At 39.7% G+C, this 19125-nt stretch overlaps 1 protein-coding gene and 1 long non-coding RNA gene across 3 annotated transcripts in view; one reads left to right on the top strand and one right to left on the bottom strand.

Moving 5' to 3' along the window:
- fgf13a (fibroblast growth factor 13a) overlaps positions 1 to 19125 on the bottom strand; it is a 153773-nt gene that overhangs the window by 85208 nt on the left and 49440 nt on the right. For both annotated transcript variants that reach the window (XM_087798936.1, XM_087798937.1), the window contains one exon: positions 1178 to 1345. In XM_087798936.1, coding sequence (XP_087655062.1) covers positions 1178 to 1345 — 168 coding nt within the window. The remainder of the gene's footprint in view (positions 1 to 1177; positions 1346 to 19125) is intronic.
- Positions 1314 to 10899, top strand: LOC148072503 (uncharacterized). Its single transcript, XR_015712814.1, has 3 exons — positions 1314 to 1372; positions 9740 to 9869; positions 10705 to 10899. It is a non-coding gene; the product is annotated as an uncharacterized LOC148072503 (long non-coding RNA).

Genomic DNA, 19125 nt, shown 5'->3' with positions numbered 1-19125 from the left:
TGAAAATTGTTTGATTTTAGTTGAATTTTTTTTAATTATAATTAAAAATTGTTGGATTATAGTTGATAATTGTTTGATTATAGTTGAAAATTGTTGGATTATAGTTGAAAATTGTTTGATTATAGTTGAAAATTGTTTGATTTTAGTTGAAAATTGTTTGTTTATAGTTGAAAATTGTTTGTTTATAGTTGAAAATTGTTTGATTATAGTTGAAAATTGTTTGATTATAGTTAAAAATTGTTTGTTTATAGTTGAAAATTGTTTGTTTATAGTTGAAAATTGTTTGATTATAGTTGAAAATTGTTTGTTTATAGTTGAAAATTGTTTGATTATAGTTGAAAATTGTTTGCTTATAGTTGAAAATTGTTTGTTTATAGTTGAAAATTGTTTGATTATAGTTGAAAATTGTTTGATTATAGTTGAAAATTGTTTGTTTATAGTTGAAAATTGTTTGATTATAGTTGAAAATTGTTTGTTTATAGTTGAAAATTGTTTGATTATAATTGAAAATTGTTTGATTATAGTTAAAAATTGTTTGTTTATAGTTGAAAATTGTTTGATTATAGTTGAAAATTGTTTGTTTATAGTTGAAAATTGTTTGATTATAGTTGAAAATTGTTTGTTTATAGTTGAAAATTGTTTGATTATAGTTGAAAATTGTTTGATTACAGTTGAAAATTGTTTGATTATAGTTTATATTGACAAACTATTGTTTATTTTTTCAATCTTGACACTGAAATGAATGTTACATTAGTAACAATAATAAACTACATCAAAGGCATCAATTACAGAAAACCTTTGTTATGGAAATAAAATCAATCGATATTTTACCCAAATAAATAAATAACAAACTAATATGTTGTTAGAATTGTTGTTCAATTCCTTGTGAAATATTTCATGTATTACATTAAAAAAAAGTATGGTAAATGTAAACAAGTAAATAAAACAAAGTAATTAAAGAATTAAAACGTCAACATAAAACCAATATTTGTCTAAGAAGTTAAAACATAATATTTATTGTTGAAATAAACAGTATTTTGCACATTATTGCTGAAGCTTCTATGGTATATATTTGATATCTTGTCAATCAAGTGTCAACGACAGAAGGGTGTGAGGCCCCTCCAGGCAGAGAGGGGGCGACAAAGAGCAGGACAAGAGATGAAAGGAAGAAACAAACCTTCTGGCTCTGAGCTCTCTTTGTGGACCACTTGCTTCAGGGGGCAGCAGAAGATCTCGTGACACTTTGCACGAAAGGGGGATCCTTTACTCCTTATATCCGCGGAGTGGATGGAGTCCTGCCGTAACATAATGTACTCCTGGGTACCGGGGGCAGCATCGTCCTGGACTGTGGCGCCGAAACACATGAACGCAAGTTAGAATCACACCATGGAAAGCAAAGTGACAAACAATGTTCAAATGAAAAGTTAAAACGCTTTAGTTTAGGTGTCGGTGCTGAGATGACAAATGTTACTGGTCAACAATAAACTAGAGCTTAAGTTAGCGTAGCTTTGAAGCTACTAGCATAGCTAGCTTATATTGCTGCTCATCAACCTTCACGGATTTAACTCATCCTTTTATAACGACTTAAAACTGAAATGATTAAAACTGTAAAATCTGTAAAAAATAAAATGTAATTATTGAGTCTGGTTTCAATTTGCACAACTGTGTGTATATGTACTTAAAGCCGCACTATGTAAGATTGAGACGTGTCCCCCTAGTGTTAGTAAAGTGTCACTGCACCAGTGTAGACTGTCGTGAAAACTGTCGACACATAATTCCATCTTGAATTCTTACAAAACAAGAGGAAAATGTTAGTTTGATTGATGAGAAAAAAGGTTCTTTAGGTTTCAGTTTTGATGGAAATGAACACAAGCGGCGTCTCCAGTTATCGCTTCAAAGCCGTTTGTTGATCATTAGGTGAGAGATTGTTTTTGTGTTTGAATTATGACTTTTAATTGAAATAATCAAAGTGAAGAAATAAAGTATTTAATAATTTTGTGGCTTTAAAAAAATTTGAATCAACAATTTCTGTCTGTTACTCGAAAATATCACAATATTGCAGTTTTCTATTAGACCTGAGACCTAGTTTTATGGGCTCAGAGTGAAGTAGAAATAAACTCTGACTAATATTTCTCACCAAAATAAAAGGTGGACGTAAATTTGAATTTTTTAAGTGTTTTTAATTCTTTGTTTTTAGTCTTTTTTTCTTTTCCTTTATATCGCTTTTTACACAAAAACATAATTTAAATAAATACTTATAAACTGTAAGTTATATACGTCGTTCATCTCAAATAAATAATATTTTAGTCAAATATACAAAAACTATTTTGTTGATATTTTAAATCAACTATTATTAAAAGTGTGTAAATCGTGAACAAAATCAAAAACAATGTGTTTTTCACTGAGAAGCAAAAGTCAGAATCAAACAGAAAAATAAAAAACAGTTAAACGTCTCCAGAGTCTTCAGGCAGAAACATGAACGACATCCTCACGTCATCATTGTAGAGCTTTGTTTCTGCAAAACTGCAAAACACACACTCTCATACAACACACTGCACAACACACACCCTCATACAACACACTGCACAACACACCCTCATACAATACACTGCACAACACACTGCACAACACACACCCTCATACAACACACTGCACAAAGCACTGCACAACACACTGCACAACACACACCCTCATACAACACACTGCACAAAGCACTGCACAACACACACTCTCATACAACACACTGCACAACACACTGCACAACACACACTCTCATACAACACACTGCACAACACATACTCTCATACAACACACACACACAACACACACTTGCACAACACACACACACCACACTGTACAACACACACTCACACAACACACGCTCATACAACACACACACTGCACAACACACTGCACAACACACACACTCACACAACTCACTGCTCAACACACACTCTCACTGAAAAGCAAAAGTCAGAATCAAACAGAGAAATGACATGAACACAGTAAAACGTCTCCAGAGTCTTCAGGCAGAAACATGAACGACATCCTCACGTCATCATTGTAGAGCTTTGTTTCTATTCCTGAATATTAAACTGATTCATATTTGACCCATTTTTACTGGGGATGGATTAACATGAGAGTCTGGAGCAGAAGAGATTGAGTCGCACAACTCACTGCACAACACACACTCTCATACAACACACTGCACAACACACACCCTCATACAACACACTGCTCAACACACTGCACAACACACTGCACAACACACACTCTCATACAACACACTGCAAAACACACACTCTCATACAACACACTGCAAAACACACACTCTCATACAACACACTGCACAACACACACCCTCATACAACACACTGCTCAAGACACTGCACAACACACTGCACAACACACACTCTCATACAACACACTGCACAACACACACTCTCATACAACACACTGCTCAACACACACTCTCATACAACACACTGCTCAACACACACCCTCATACAACACACTGCACAACACACACCCTCATACAACTCACTGCACAACACACACTCTCATACAACACACTGCTCAACACACACCCTCATACAACACACTGCACAACACACACTCTCATACAACACACTGCACAACACACTGCACAACACACACTCTCATACAACACACTGCACAACACACTGCACAACACACTGCACAACACACACTCTCATACAACACACTGCACAACACACACTCTCATACAACACACTGCACAACACACACCCTCATACAACACACTGCACAACACACACTCTCATACAACACACTGCACAACACACTGCACAACACACACTCTCATACAACACACTGCACAACACACTGCACAACACACACTCTCATACAACACACTGCACAACACACTGCACAACACACACTCTCATACAACACACTGCACAACACACTGCACAACACACTGCACAACACACACTCTCATACAACACACTGCACAACACACTGCACAACACACACTCTCATACAACACACTGCACAACACACTGCACAACACACACTCTCATACAACACACTGCACAACACACTGCACAACACACACTCTCATACAACTCACTGCTCAACACACACTCTCATACAACACACTTGCACAACACACACACTCGCACAACACACTTACACAACACACACACTCGCACAACACGAACCCTCGTACAACACATGTGCCCGTAGAACACACACACCTTCACAAAATACACTTGCACAACACAGGTGCTCATACAACACACGCTCATACAACACACGCTCATACAACACACGCTCATACAACACACGCTCATACAACACACGCTCATACAACACACGCTCATACAACACACGCTCATACAACACACGCTCATACAACACACGCTCATACAACACACGCTCGCAGAACACACACATGAACAACACACTCTCCTTCAGCTCGACTCACTCAATGAAAGTCAAACTTCTTTAAAAACATCTGTAGCTTCAAGACAAACAAACACAAAAACATCTGTAGCTTCAAGACAAACAAACACAAAAACATCTGTAGCTTCAAGACAAACAAACACAAAAACATCTGCTTCATCGTCTCAACCTTAAAAAAACAGGTTGTTGTTGCATCTGTTTGTCAAACTCTGGAGATAAACACACATTTACACGCGTGTGTTCGACTCACACACGATAAATCTTCAACACTTTCTTGAAAGCGAACAATAGCGAACACACAATCGCACAATCGCACACACGCTCATTAATCACGGAACGACCTCCTGTATCAGTCGCTGCCTTCTGGCTCCGCGGGGCGACCACCTGTCCGTCATGTGTTGCTATGGCGATTTAACTATAAATACATTATTGATTGATGAACCTTCACAACCACACAATGTTACACAACAACTACACAATCAACTACATCATTTAAATCATTTCACTCATTCCACAACTTCATCTTCACACACCAGCTGTTTTGATTGACACACGTCTGATCCAATCAAATCTCTTAGTGCTCCACTAAGTGGGCGGGGCTTATGTCAAAGAAAGCGTCCCATTGGTTGATGTTGTAACTTGTGGTCCAATCTTCTGGAGCTTCACTAACATGTTTCTGTGAGTGTGTCGAGTCAATAAAGTTATATTCACACAATAAAATATCTGTTTAACCTTTTCTTTTAGTTTTTTTTGTAATTTTCCCTTTTTCGATGTATATTTGTATACATTAAACTAGTTTTATTATTATTACTTTAAACATTTTATATTTTCAATACTCCTCCCATGATGCAACACTGTCACCAGTGAACAACATGGAGCACCAACGCTCCTCCCATGATGCAACACTGTCATCAGTGAACACATGGAGAACCAATACTCCTCCCATGATGCAACACTGTCATCAGTGAAGACATGGAGCATCAATGCTCCTCCCATGATGCAACACTGTCACCAGTGAACACATGGAGCACCAATGCTCCTCCCATGATGCAACACTGTCATCCATGAACACATGGAGCACCAATGCTCCTCCCATGATGCAACACTGTCACCAGTGAACACATGGAGCATCAATGCTCCTCCCATGATGCAACACTGTCACCAGTGAACACATGGAGCACCAATGCTCCTCCCATGATGCAACACTGTCACCAGTGAACACATGGAGCACAAATGCTCCTCCCATGATGCAACACTGTCATCAGTGAACACATGGAGCACCAATGCTCCTCCCATGATGCAACACTGTCATCCATGAACACATGGAGCATCAATGCTCCTCCCATGATGCAACACTGTCACCAGTGAACACATGGAGCATCAATGCTCCTCCCATGATGCAACACTGTCACCAGTGAACACATGGAGCACCAATGCTCCTCCCATGATGCAACACTGTCACCAGTGAACACATGGAGCATCAATGCTCCTCCCATGATGCAACACTGTCATCAGTGAACACATGGAGCATCAATGCTCCTCCCATGATGCAACACTGTCACCAGTGAACACATGGAGCACCAATGCTCCTCCCATGATGCAACACTGTCACCAGTGAACACATGGAGCACCAATGCTCCTCCCATGATGCAACACTGTCACCAGTGAACACATGGAGCATCAATGCTCCTCCCATGATGCAACACTGTCACCAGTGAACACATGGAGCACCAATGCTCCTCCCATGATGCAACACTGTCACCAGTGAACACATGGAGCACCAATGCTCCTCCCATGATGCAACACTGTCACCAGTGAACACATGGAGCATCAATGCTCCTCCCATGATGCAACACTAACACCAGTGAACACATGGAGCATCAATGCTCCTCCCATGATGCAACACTGTCATCAGTGAACACATGGAGCACCAATGCTCCTCCCATGATGCAACACTGTCACCAGTGAACACATGGAGCACCAATGCTCCTCCCATGATGCAACACTGTCACCAGTGAACACATGGAGCATCAATGCTCCTCCCATGATGCAACACTGTCACCAGTGAACACATGGAGCATCAATGCTCCTCCCATGATGCAACACTGTCACCAGTGAACACATGGAGCATCAATGCTCCTCCCATGATGCAACACTGTCACCAGTGAACACATGGAGCATCAATGCTCCTCCCATGATGCAACACTGTCATCAGTGAACACATGGAGCACCAATGCTCCTCCCATGATGCAACACTGTCACCAGTGAACACATGGAGCATCAATGCTCCTCCCATGATGCAACACTGTCACCAGTGAACACATGGAGCATCAATGCTCCTCCCATGATGCAACACTCATAGACTCAGGGACTCATTCATTCCTCGTGTTATTAGTTTGTTTAATTGTGACTTTCGAGGCAGAAGGGAAAAGATGATGTTATTCTATGTTAATCTTTGTATCTTTATCTCTGTGTTGTTACCTGTCGATCTATGTTCTCTATTTTGATCTACGTTCTTTATACTTGCACTTAGTTGTTTTTTTGCACTTTGTTCTTGCTGTGAACTGGAACCTAATTTCTCAAAGTAGATCTTCAGAAGATTAATAAAGTCTAATCTAACCTAATCTAATCTAATCTAATCTAATCTAATCTAATCTAATCTAATCTAATCTAATATAATAAAATATAATATAATATAATATAATATAATATAATAAACATTTTATAGAATCTAATCTAATCTAATCTATATGCCGCCCAAATAACATATTTGTTGTTATTTTATTGTTACTAACACATGATCATCAGTATTATGATTTTTATTACATTTACTTTTGTTTAACCCTTGTGTTGTCTCAGGGTCAAGATGACCCGGAGCTTCTCTCCTCTTTTCTCTCACTCTATCCTCCCAGCCGCTCACAGCAGGAGTCAACAATGAGTCTGGTTTTGCTCCAGGTTTCTTCTTAAAGGAAGTGTTTTTCCTCGTCAACACCACACTGTGATTTACTCGTTTCTGGATCTGTTTTTCTTTTCTCCACTAAAGTCTCACTTCAACTGTAAAGTGACGTTGCTATGATAAGACACTTGAAGTCAAATAGAATAGAATCGACACAGAGAAATAAACACTTGTGATCAAAAGCTTCATAAACGATCCATTATTCACGATCCTTCACACTGGTGTTTGTGTTCGTCCAGTTCCTCAGTCGAGCTCATCCATAATTCACGGCTGCAGGCGATTCCACGTTTGTTTAAGGTTATACTTTTACAAGCCGTTTCTATATCAGCAGCTCCTGAGCCGAGAGTTCGCGCGAAGCCTCGTCGTCCTCGTCCTCGTCGGCTTCATCGCTTCGTCGAAAGAACGAGTGAGAAAAACTGAGCAACACGACAACTGTTCTTAACAAGAGCCTGTTGAGCGTCATGCAAGTGAAGTGTGTGTGTGTGTGTGTGTGTGTGTGTGTGTGTGTGTGTGTGTGTGTGTGTGTGGGGGGCGGGGGGGGTCCGGGGGGGCAGCATCGTTTACAGCCCGTCTCCTTCATCTTTGCTCCGGCCTTGATGAAGAGCAACACCGCGGGATCGAAGGCGACGTGATGGATGACGCGGGTTTGGTTCCGTATGATCTGAGCTGTCGACGGGTTCATGACGGTCCGTGATCTACAGGCTCCGGTGTCGCCGACGCTCTGGACCTTCAGCCGAGCGGGAACTGATGCTTCTGCCTCTGGGACGGAATCAATCTGCCGGTGAGCAGAAGCGAGGGAAGGAGGCCACGTCGAGGAGCAGCTCATCTATTAGAGCTTTTTATGGCGAACACATGGTCGTTGAGCGTGAAGCGTGTGCGCTTCTAAACCGCCGTCGAAAACAAAAGCTGGTTTTATGTGACGAGGCGCCATCAGTCACACTCAGACCAACTGGCTCATCTTCAGGAGGGTTCAAGGACGTGTCTTATCAACTCAAGTGGTCCCAGATGAATGGATCGCACTCATTCCTGACGTTCGCTCGGTTCACTGGCGTGGATCTGGATGCATGACGAATGGAGAGAACGTGAACTTGTGTGTGAAGAACAATCACTCGAGAACAAACATGAACAGGTTCATCAGAGGGTGACGATATGGTGACAGTACTGGGACGACTACGAGGAGTCGAGTTGTCACAGGATGTATCGGTTATTTTTGGGTTGAGTACTTTTTAGAACTTCTGAATCAGTCCAAATCATTTTCTGAACAACAAGACCTCAAATAGATTTGATTTTAATGAGATACAAAACTGCAAGAACAATTAAAAGCCATTTGATTTGTTTTTCAAAATGTATTGTTCCTTCTACTTGCTTGATTCTATTCAATTCAATTACATTTTATTTAAGTGTCTCATCATAACAAAGTCAAGACACTTTACAGTTGAAGTGAGACTATAGAAAGGAAAAACAGATCCAGCAATTCAAGGATTCAATTCCGAAATGTGTGTCTGTGATGAAGTGTGGACTCTGTGGGATCAGAGCTGGAGAGAAGGATGAAGCTCTGATGCAGGACATTAACAGTAACACTGGACATCTTCTTCACGACACCATGGCAGCTCAGGAGAGTAACCGCGGCAACAGGCTCCTCTCCACGCACTGCAGAACATTTTAAGACCGTGTTCTTTTGCCATAAGATGCTACAACAGATCCATCTACCCATCCATTTATCCATCCATCCATTTATCCATCCATCCATCTATACATCCATCCATCCCTCCGTCCGTCCGTCCATCCATCCATCCAACCATCCATCCATCCATCCATCCATCCATCCATCCATCCATCCATCCATCCATCCATCCATCCATCTATCCATCCATCCATCCATCCATCCATCCATCCATCCATCCGCTAAAAGAAGGAAAAAACGCTGAAGGACTTTTAAAAAGCTGTAACTTGCTCAATATTTGAGCAACAAAGCTCTATTAGTTCAGTTGAACGTCTTCTTTTGAATGAAAGTAAGACAATAATAAGGGAGTAGTTGCATCACAACAGTTTTCGGACTTTGTGGAAGAATAAGGTCAACAAGGAAAAACCATCTCAGTCCAGACACGGATCAGATCATGAAGGTCACTTTGAATCCAAAGACCTGAACGGATGCTGCATATCATTTTTTAAAAAAACATTTCATGCAAAAATTAAAATGAAATCTCCTCGACTGAGTCGTGGTTAGTAATAGTTCTGTGTAAATGTTTAGATTTTTAAAATCAATGTCACATCTCTATTCTTGTCTCGTCTGAGCTCGTACGTCAGGAATAACTTCTGCTTCTGTTCTTCTTGTAGAAAAGTTCTCTCCATTCACAGTAACAACCTCTTAATATTAAGAGGACGAGTGTGGAGTCGGAACATGTCCTCGAGGTCAAGAGGTCAATGTAGAGATCCAGGCCAGTGGTGTTGAGAGTGTCAGGTACAGGTGAGGTAAAGATGGAGGGAATAGTTGAATGAATGTACTGTCAAGAGTTCTGTCGTCAGTGAAACAGTTCTTAAATGAGCAGGTGTTTAACACTTTAGTGATGGATCATCTCAAGCTCTTCTGGTTGGATTCATGGTGTCTGTGTGTTACCTGGACCACAGGTGTGAGGTGGAAGAAGAATGTTGCCTGACAGAGTGAGATGGATGTGACGAGACAGTGTGACGCAGTGATGATAGAAAAATATAAAAAAGTATTGATTCTGTGTCAAAAACACTCACGTTTGTTCTTCACCTGCAGCTTCAGACATGTAGAGTTTGTGCAGGTTTCAAATAAACATTAACAGATAATAAATATGAACGAGCTTTTAAACATTGAAAGTGGCACATTTACAAAAATGTTCCTTGTACAGTAAATATCGGCCTCAAAAGTTTTATTTATATCAATTTACATTTTCTTCAGAACCCATTAATTTGTATTTTAATGTCCAGAAATTCAGCATCTTATGTCATGAAAGCACTATCTGGGGTCAAATACCATTTTAACATCTCTGGTTATTATTGAAACAGAAATAAATAATAAATATACCCCATAATGTCCACAGCACCGAATCATGACATTAAATTTGGTGATTCAATTAACATGTTTTTTTTACTTATCAATATAATTTAGGATAAATATTTAACCATTTTTTTAAATTATTATAATAATAATATTTATATTTTGTTATATTGAGACCACTTTTGTACAAATACAATCTAACCATGTCGCTTATTTAAGGTAAAAATCTATTCAAGCTGAAATAAATAAAGACATGTATTTATTTATTTTTTTCCAGCAATGTTTCGATGATTCAAACGAGACAAACCGAGACGATTTCTGGATGAATCAGCGAGTGTTTGTTTAATCCTCCTACTCAACGAACCTTCCTTCTCGTCCCCACGTGAGTCTCAGAGAATCATCTTTCAAACACTAAACACTCCAATTCCCCAAAAATGTAAACGACGAGTCGTAAATAAACTAAACCTTCAAGGATCGTTTTTATTTCTCTTCAAATCTTTGTGTGAAAGCAGCAGCGATGTTGTTGTTCATCTTGCAACAGTCTGGGATCAACAGCCGCTCAAGAGGATTACAGGAGGATCTTTCTTAAGGTAATTAACGTGCGACATCGACGGGACGATGAGTTACGCCGAGGTCTGGAAGAAAAGGTAATAGGATCAACGGAGCTCCGGCAGTAAATGACACCAAGCAGCTTAAGATGAGTCGAATCGGCTCCAAACGCAGTTCAAGAAGCATTTATTTGACTTAATCTGAGACTCTTAAGAGATGTTTCCATAGAGGTTAGAACCAACAACCTTCCGTCCACCTTGTTCCTCTCAGCTCTCCTGCTGCTACAATAACGTTCATTAAGATCCGTCAAATTAAGTTTACTCTGCATCAGGTTGAGTCACATGACGTGGACGGGAAGCAATTACAGGATAAACACTTCCTGAGATAACACACATATAACCTGCAGACGTGTTTCCTCGCAGTCGTGTCACCAGAACGACGTCCAAAAGTCACCGTCACAGAAGAAATGATCCACTTTTTGACGAAAGTATCCAAACCTCACACGATTTTTCACTTTAATCAATTTCCTGAGGAGTTATTTTACGTTATTTTATGAAAATAAAAACTATTTTTCTTGTTTTCACAAAAGCAGAGAATGTTCACAAATAAAACAAAAGTAATGCCAGATAAGTAACTTTACTGGTTTAAACTAAAAGTCATTTTTTAACAGTCGACTTAACTCAAGTCATTCATCTTATACTTCTTCTGAAAACAACTTAGCAGTTAGAAACCACAAATTATTGACCAATTCTTCAAAACCTCCCAGGATCCTGACGGTTATCCAGACTACAACAGAAAATGTCATTCATTCATTTAAGCACTTTCAGCACTCTTGAAATCATGTTAACACAGAGGCAGATAAACACCGAATGATCTCCTTGGCAGAGGAAATTATAAACAATGAATTTGTCCATAAAAGAAACGTTCAGTTTATTACATCATTATTATGTGTTAAAAAGGAAAACAAAGCCAACTATTTGCTTGAGTGTAAAAATAGCGCCAACAAGTCGGTGAAGGTTCTGAATGTTCTGGTCGTGGATCAGACAGACGGACGCGCGGCGGGAAAGAAACAAGGTTAGAAAGCAAAAGTGCAGCATCAGAGGAAGAGATTATGTTGGTTTAAGGCCGAACGCTCCTGCTAAAGTAAAAAAGTGATGAGATTACCGTCAATTTTAACCGACCCAAGAGTTCCAGCGGCTCGGCTTTGAAGCCGCGTTACATAAAAGGTTCAGAACGTTCCTAGATTCGAGACATCGAGTTCATCCAAGTCAATGATTAAGAAAGATCACTGTTTGATCACAAACACTTGTAGACGACAAGATGTTTCTTCGTTGAATCAATCTCTTGAGGCTCATCTATTAGTTCATTCAACTAGAAAATATGTTTAAGAGTCAAAACAAGCGTCATCTTCAACTAAATAAATCATCTGGTTTGTTGAAAAAGGAGTGAAATAAATGTATGTATGTGTTTGAATCCTGGCATCGACTGAGTGCGTTTCTAACGCTGCTGTTGACGGTTTGAATTCACTCGCAGCTGTTTGTCAGTCTGAACATTCTCCAAGTGATCGCCAAGTCATGCCAGCTGTTCCGCGATCATGTGTTTCCTCGTCAAATAAGGAAAGAAAGTCAAAGGAAGCACAGTAGCCAGGAAATGTTGTCAGGAGTTTTTTAAGAGCGACAGATGGGAGCAGCTTGATCACTCCCACGCAGGAATGTTCCTTATACGCTCGCAATGTCTCGTTTGTCTCGCAGTCGACTTCGCTGTCATTCAGATTCTCTTTTTCATTTGTTACCGAGTACATTTTGCTTGAATAAGTACGTGTAGCATGAAAGTAACACGACAGTAACACGACAGTAACACGACAGTAACATGGCAGTAACACGACAGTAACACGACAGTAACACGACAGTAACAAAACAGTAACATGGCAGTAACACGTCAGTTATACGGCGGTAACATGACGGTAACACAACAGTAACACGACAGTAACACGACAGTAACATGGCAGTAACACGTCAGTTATACGGCGGTAACATGACGGTAACACAACAGTAACACGACAGTAACACGACAGTTACACAACAGTAACATGACAGTAACACGACAGTTACACAACAGTAACATGACAGTAACACGACAGTTACACAACAGTAACACGACGGTAACACAACAGTAACACAGCAGTAACACGGCACTAACAAGACAGTAACACGGCAGTAACACGGCACTAACAAGACAGTAACACGGCAGTAACACGGCACTAACAAGACAGTAACACAGCAGTAACACGGCACTAACAAGACAGTAACACGGCAGTAACACGGCACTAACAAGACAGTAACACGGCAGTAACACGGCACTAACACAACAGTAACACGGCAGTAACACGGCACTAACAAGACAGTAACACGGCAGTAACACGGCACTAACAAGACAGTAACACGGCAGTAACACGGCACTAACAAGACAGTAACACGGCAGTAACACGGCAGTAACACGGCGGTAACATGACGGTAACACGACAGTAACACGACAGTAACACAACAGTAACACGACAGTAACACGACAGTAACACGACAGTAACACGACAGTAACAAAACAGTAACATGGCAGTAACACGTCAGTTATACGGCGGTAACATGACGGTAACACAACAGTAAAACGACAGTAACACGACAGTAACATGGCAGTAACACGTCAGTTATACGGCGGTAACATGACGGTAACACAACAGTAACACGACAGTAACACGACAGTTACACAACAGTAACATGACAGTAACACGACAGTTACACAACAGTAACATGACAGTAACACGACAGTTACACAACAGTAACACGACGGTAACACAACAGTAACACAGCAGTAACACGGCACTAACAAGACAGTAACACGGCAGTAACACGGCACTAACAAGACAGTAACACGGCAGTAACACGGCACTAACAAGACAGTAACACAGCAGTAACACGGCACTAACAAGACAGTAACACGGCAGTAACACGGCACTAACAAGACAGTAACACGGCAGTAACACGGCACTAACACAACAGTAACACGGCAGTAACACGGCACTAACAAGACAGTAACACGGCAGTAACACGGCACTAACAAGACAGTAACACGGCAGTAACACGGCACTAACAAGACAGTAACACGGCAGTAACACGGCAGTAACACGGCGGTAACATGACGGTAACACAACAGTAACACGACAGTAACACGACAGTTACACAACAGTAACATGACAGTAACACGACAGTTACACAACAGTAACACGACGGTAACACAACAGTAACACAGCAGTAACACGGCACTAACAAGACAGTAACACGGCAGTAACACGGCACTAACAAGACAGTAACACAGCAGTAACACGGCACTAACAAGACAGTAACACGGCAGTAACACGGCACTAACAAGACAGTAACACGGCAGTAACACGGCACTAACACAACAGTAACACGGCAGTAACACGGCACTAACAAGACAGTAACACGGCAGTAACACGGCACTAACAAGACAGTAACACGGCAGTAACACGGCACTAACAAGACAGTAACACGGCAGTAACACGGCACTAACAAGACAGTAACACGGCAGTAACACGGCACTAACAAGACAGTAACACGGCAGTAACACGGCAGTAACACGGCACTAACACAACAGTAACACGGCAGTAACATGGCACTAACAAGACAGTAACACGGCAGTAACACAACAGTAACACAACAGTAACACAGCAGTAACACGGCAGTTACACGGCACTGACAAGACAGTTTTACTGCTGTTTTACGCTGAAAACAGAGATTAGATGATTGTTTTATTATATTATCATTTATTATTATTATCAGCTTGTTTTTCCTGTAAGAATCTTATATTTTGATGCTCGTCATGTGGTCTATAAAGTCATGTGACACTTAAACAAGATGTCTGAACCAAAACAACAAGATTTTAATTTACAAACAAAATTCAGTGTAAGATATTCAACTTTTTTTCAACATTTTTCAAATATGTCCTGGCAACACAAGTTTTCCACAAATAGTTTTCTATGCTCAGTATCTGTCAGAATGTAAATTAAAACATGTTTCATGACAATGTTTCAAAAGTATCTGAAGAGCCAAGAAAGACTAGGGAGACTCTGGAGAAGACAATAATAAAAGCATCGACTTGAAACTGATTTGATTCTCATTCACGTCGTCCAACGAGATCGAACCTGAGGTCGTTTTCTCAGAAGTCAACATGAAAACTGGACTAACATCAGCTTCGGCAAGATGTTGAGACTGAAACCTGCAACCAATCCCGTTTTAACTTTCTACAAATATCCAGCGCAATTTAAACCCTCAGTGGACATCAGCATCGGAACAGATGCTGTTCTGACAGGATTATTTTGGGGGCAATTTTATATTGTGACCGTGAGTTACTTCCCCTCAGTTTTATTCTGGGGCCACTTCCTGTCAATGGAGACAGACTCTGAATCAGGGTCTGTCAGTGGAACCACCTTGACTGTACATGCCTCCCCAGAAACTTGTTGTCGATGTATTAGATCAGGGGTCAAACTAAATATATATCTCCACGACTACGGACCATTCGATCTCCACACAGTGGCAGCGACACGATACCATGCATTCACAGAAATCCCTGGAAGATACAATGCGCTTTGTTAGATTACAATTATTATACATTATACGTATAAGCCATACTTAAATTAATGCTAAAAGATAATCAAAATATAAAGTATAAATTAATCGCTTCATCTAAGAGCTTAAACGTTTGACTACACATTTACAATCAACACTCAGACTGATTCAATGGTTCAAGACAAGCTTGGATCAGAATTAGAAACGACACCAGTTACTTGAAACATCTGTTTATCTGCAAATCACACCTTAAATCGTAGATCAAAGAACGAAGACACACCCGGGAAAGGGGGGATAAAAGACGGAAACCCCAGTTGAATGATTAGATTACAAGAAAACAAATCAGGATGTCTCTCTACGGGGAACCGGACACATGGAACTAGAAAGAACCATTTGGCCGGAAAGGGACGAGGGAAATTTGCCTTAAATATAGCGATGTTTCTACAGATCGGGACCTTTTCTCCCGGAACTATTGACCTGTACAGTCGCTGGAAGAAAGTGTGTCCGATCGATCGTAAAGCTTGTATTTAGTTTGACTTGAAGCGGCGAACAAACGACCCGTGACACACTCTGGATTGTCCATCTTTCTCCACGAAGCGAAGTGTAAGACCCGGGGCGGACATGACGTTGTGTTGGAGCGACGGAAGCGACTCCGTGTTTTGATCGTTTAAGCTACAAAAACAATTTGCTCCCGACAAAACAAAAGCTTTGACTCCAGGACTTTGATGAATAAAGGAAGTTGCTCTGGATTCTGGATCCGGTTCTGACTGAGCGTGTAGAACATTAGTTCTGCTGCCAGGGTTTCATGACGACACAGAAGCCACCACACAGTCGAGGGACAGCGAGGGACACGGGGGGGATAGGATTTAGCTCCGCAACCAGACATGAATAATGCAGGCCGGCCATGACATGTTTCAGCTTTTAAATGCCTGCAGAGGCAAAGTTCAGCGCAAACACTCCTGCGACAGTGAAAGTGATCGAGTTTGAGAGAGAAAGTGAATCTGAAGGAAGAGAAGAAGCAGGAAGAGGCTGTCAAGAGAGAAAGTTGTTTCTGTCACTTGTGGGTGAGTCGGTTTCTCTGGACGTTTATCAGAAGATTGATGATTAAATAAAACTCTATGTTTTAACAATGTTTTTTATTGAATTTTTTTTTTCAGCATTCATTTTTATTTATTTTATTTAATAACGTATATATGGAAATGTTGATTTTTTGTTTTTTTTAAATTATATTTGAAAAATTAATGATTTATTGATTTTTATTTTTATTTTTTTACATTCAAAGTTTGTCGTTTGAATTCTTTAAGATTAAATATAAAAATGTTGGACAAAACCAACAGAGCACGAGCTACTGGATCATGATCCGTCTGTGCGTTGAAAAGTTGGATTTAAAAAAGCTAAGAAATAAAATATATTGAATTTAGAAAATATATTTAGAAAATATTCAAATTTTCTAATAAAAACGAATTAAAAAAAAATTTAAGTTGAACATTTGTAATGTTAAATTGAACTTTTTACTTTTTTCCAATGAAAACTCTTGTTCATTCACTTTGAATATATTATATTCTTTCAACATTGAAACACTTGAATTACTCAAATCCTTTTAAAAAATAGTTTCAACAAGTTATAGGTTCAATATTCTGATATAATCCTCACCCGTCTGGTGCGAGCACTGAGCTTCGGCTTCTTCCCGACACATGGACTTCTCTCCGGCCGTCATCTCGATGGAAGGTTTGTTCAACAAAACTCAAAGCGACACGTCGTCGAGCCACGACTCAGACGCTCCTGCCCTCACAGCACCAGCGACTCCACCTCAAACACAAGCCGGATCCGTGACATTCGAACCTCCACGTCAGCGTCGGCTCGTGGCCACGAGAGCAACAACATTTGAACGCCGGGGAGACGACATACTTCGGAGGCTCTGTGGTCGATCTGAAGGTATTTAGTTGAGAGATCACAGTGACACTCGTCGTTACTATGGACGTTTAAGTTTCCAGGCTGGAGCAGAAACATCTTCACTAGTGCTTCAAGATAATCCACATCAACGTCTAGAATTAAACCAAGAGAGGAATCACAAATGTCAACGAGAGAAAATCAAATTTAACTACAAAACAACTTTGAAGTAACAGGGAGATACAGAGTAAACTACATTTTAATACACTTTTTTCATAGTTTGTCCGGGGGAGCGATTTATACTCTGGAGCAACTCATGTGTGAAATGATGAACACATTATTATATCATTTCACATGTTATTTTCACACTAAACCACAAGAGGGCGCTCTAGGCCTGTGTTGATCATTTCCACGTAGAAGAGGAAGCATCTTCTACCTCCAGAGTTAGTTAGTTGTTTAAAAGTGACACGAGGATGAAGAGTTATTTGGAGTTACACGGATGGTTTGGTAAACTAGTTAGTTATTGATGCTATAGTTCTCTGAATAACTCTTCATATGTTATGTTAACATACCAGGTTCTCACTTCATGTAACGTAACATTATTCTGTTGTTGCCTCTAGTTTTATTTTAAATTGTCTTTCAAGATCACATGTCTGTTCTTGGATTTTATCAAATCAATTTCCCCCAAAAATGCGACTTATACTCCAGTGCGACTTATATATGTTTTTCCTTCTTTATTATGCATTTTATGGCTGGAGATACTTGTACTCCGGAGACACTTATAGTCCGGAGAATACGGTAAATATATTTTATTTTTTGCATCGGCTACATGTTATAATGCTATGCTAATGCTAACTATGTTTCTAACAAACATTTATTGATATGAAACTTGAGCTGCTGTGATGAATATTCAGCTGTTTGGCCTGAATTATCTTGAAATTAAAACACAGTGAATTCATAGTAAAGTGTTTTGGTTTCTGTAGAAATATTATTTCTTATTTATTTCTTATTTGAAAACAAAAAAACTGTTATCGTTACCTTTTTTAAGCATTTGAAATACCATTTGTAGCAGTTAGCTTGAGCCTTTGCACCATAGTAACAGAATATTGATCACTGATATAATTTAACTTTCTAAACATTATCTGAAAATGTAATTGAATCCACTTCATTATCTGTGTTTAAAAACATTCATCTCTTCATCTGTTCTTCACTTCTCTCGCTAACACAGGCTGACGCTAACAAAACATGACGTAATAAACACCAGTGACTCGACTGTTTGGCAGTAAATCATATTTTAACACAAACATGTCACAAAGTATTTCTTCCTCGTCCGCTCTGAAGACTTAACATGTGTGTAAAGAGTATGTTTATTAAGTAATAAAACTTGAAGGACCTTTAAAACCTTCTACTAGTTAAGAAAGTATTGATCTATGTTTTTATTAGCTCGTCATAAATATTGAAGCGAAGAAAGAGGATTAAGGTTGAAAATTGACACAAAATCAACTTTTACACTCTTTGCTGAACCCTATGTTACTTTTAAAGTTGTTAAACTTCTTGTTAATACTACTTAGACTAGTAAACTACTTCTTAATAGATGAGTTGAAGATTAGAGATAAAGG

This window comes from Callionymus lyra, chromosome 9, assembly GCF_982586985.1.
Source record: "Callionymus lyra chromosome 9, fCalLyr1.hap1.1, whole genome shotgun sequence".
Lineage (NCBI taxonomy): Eukaryota > Metazoa > Chordata > Actinopteri > Syngnathiformes > Callionymidae > Callionymus > Callionymus lyra.
Note: the sequence above shows the minus strand (reverse complement) of the source record. Positions and strands in the feature narration are given on the sequence as shown.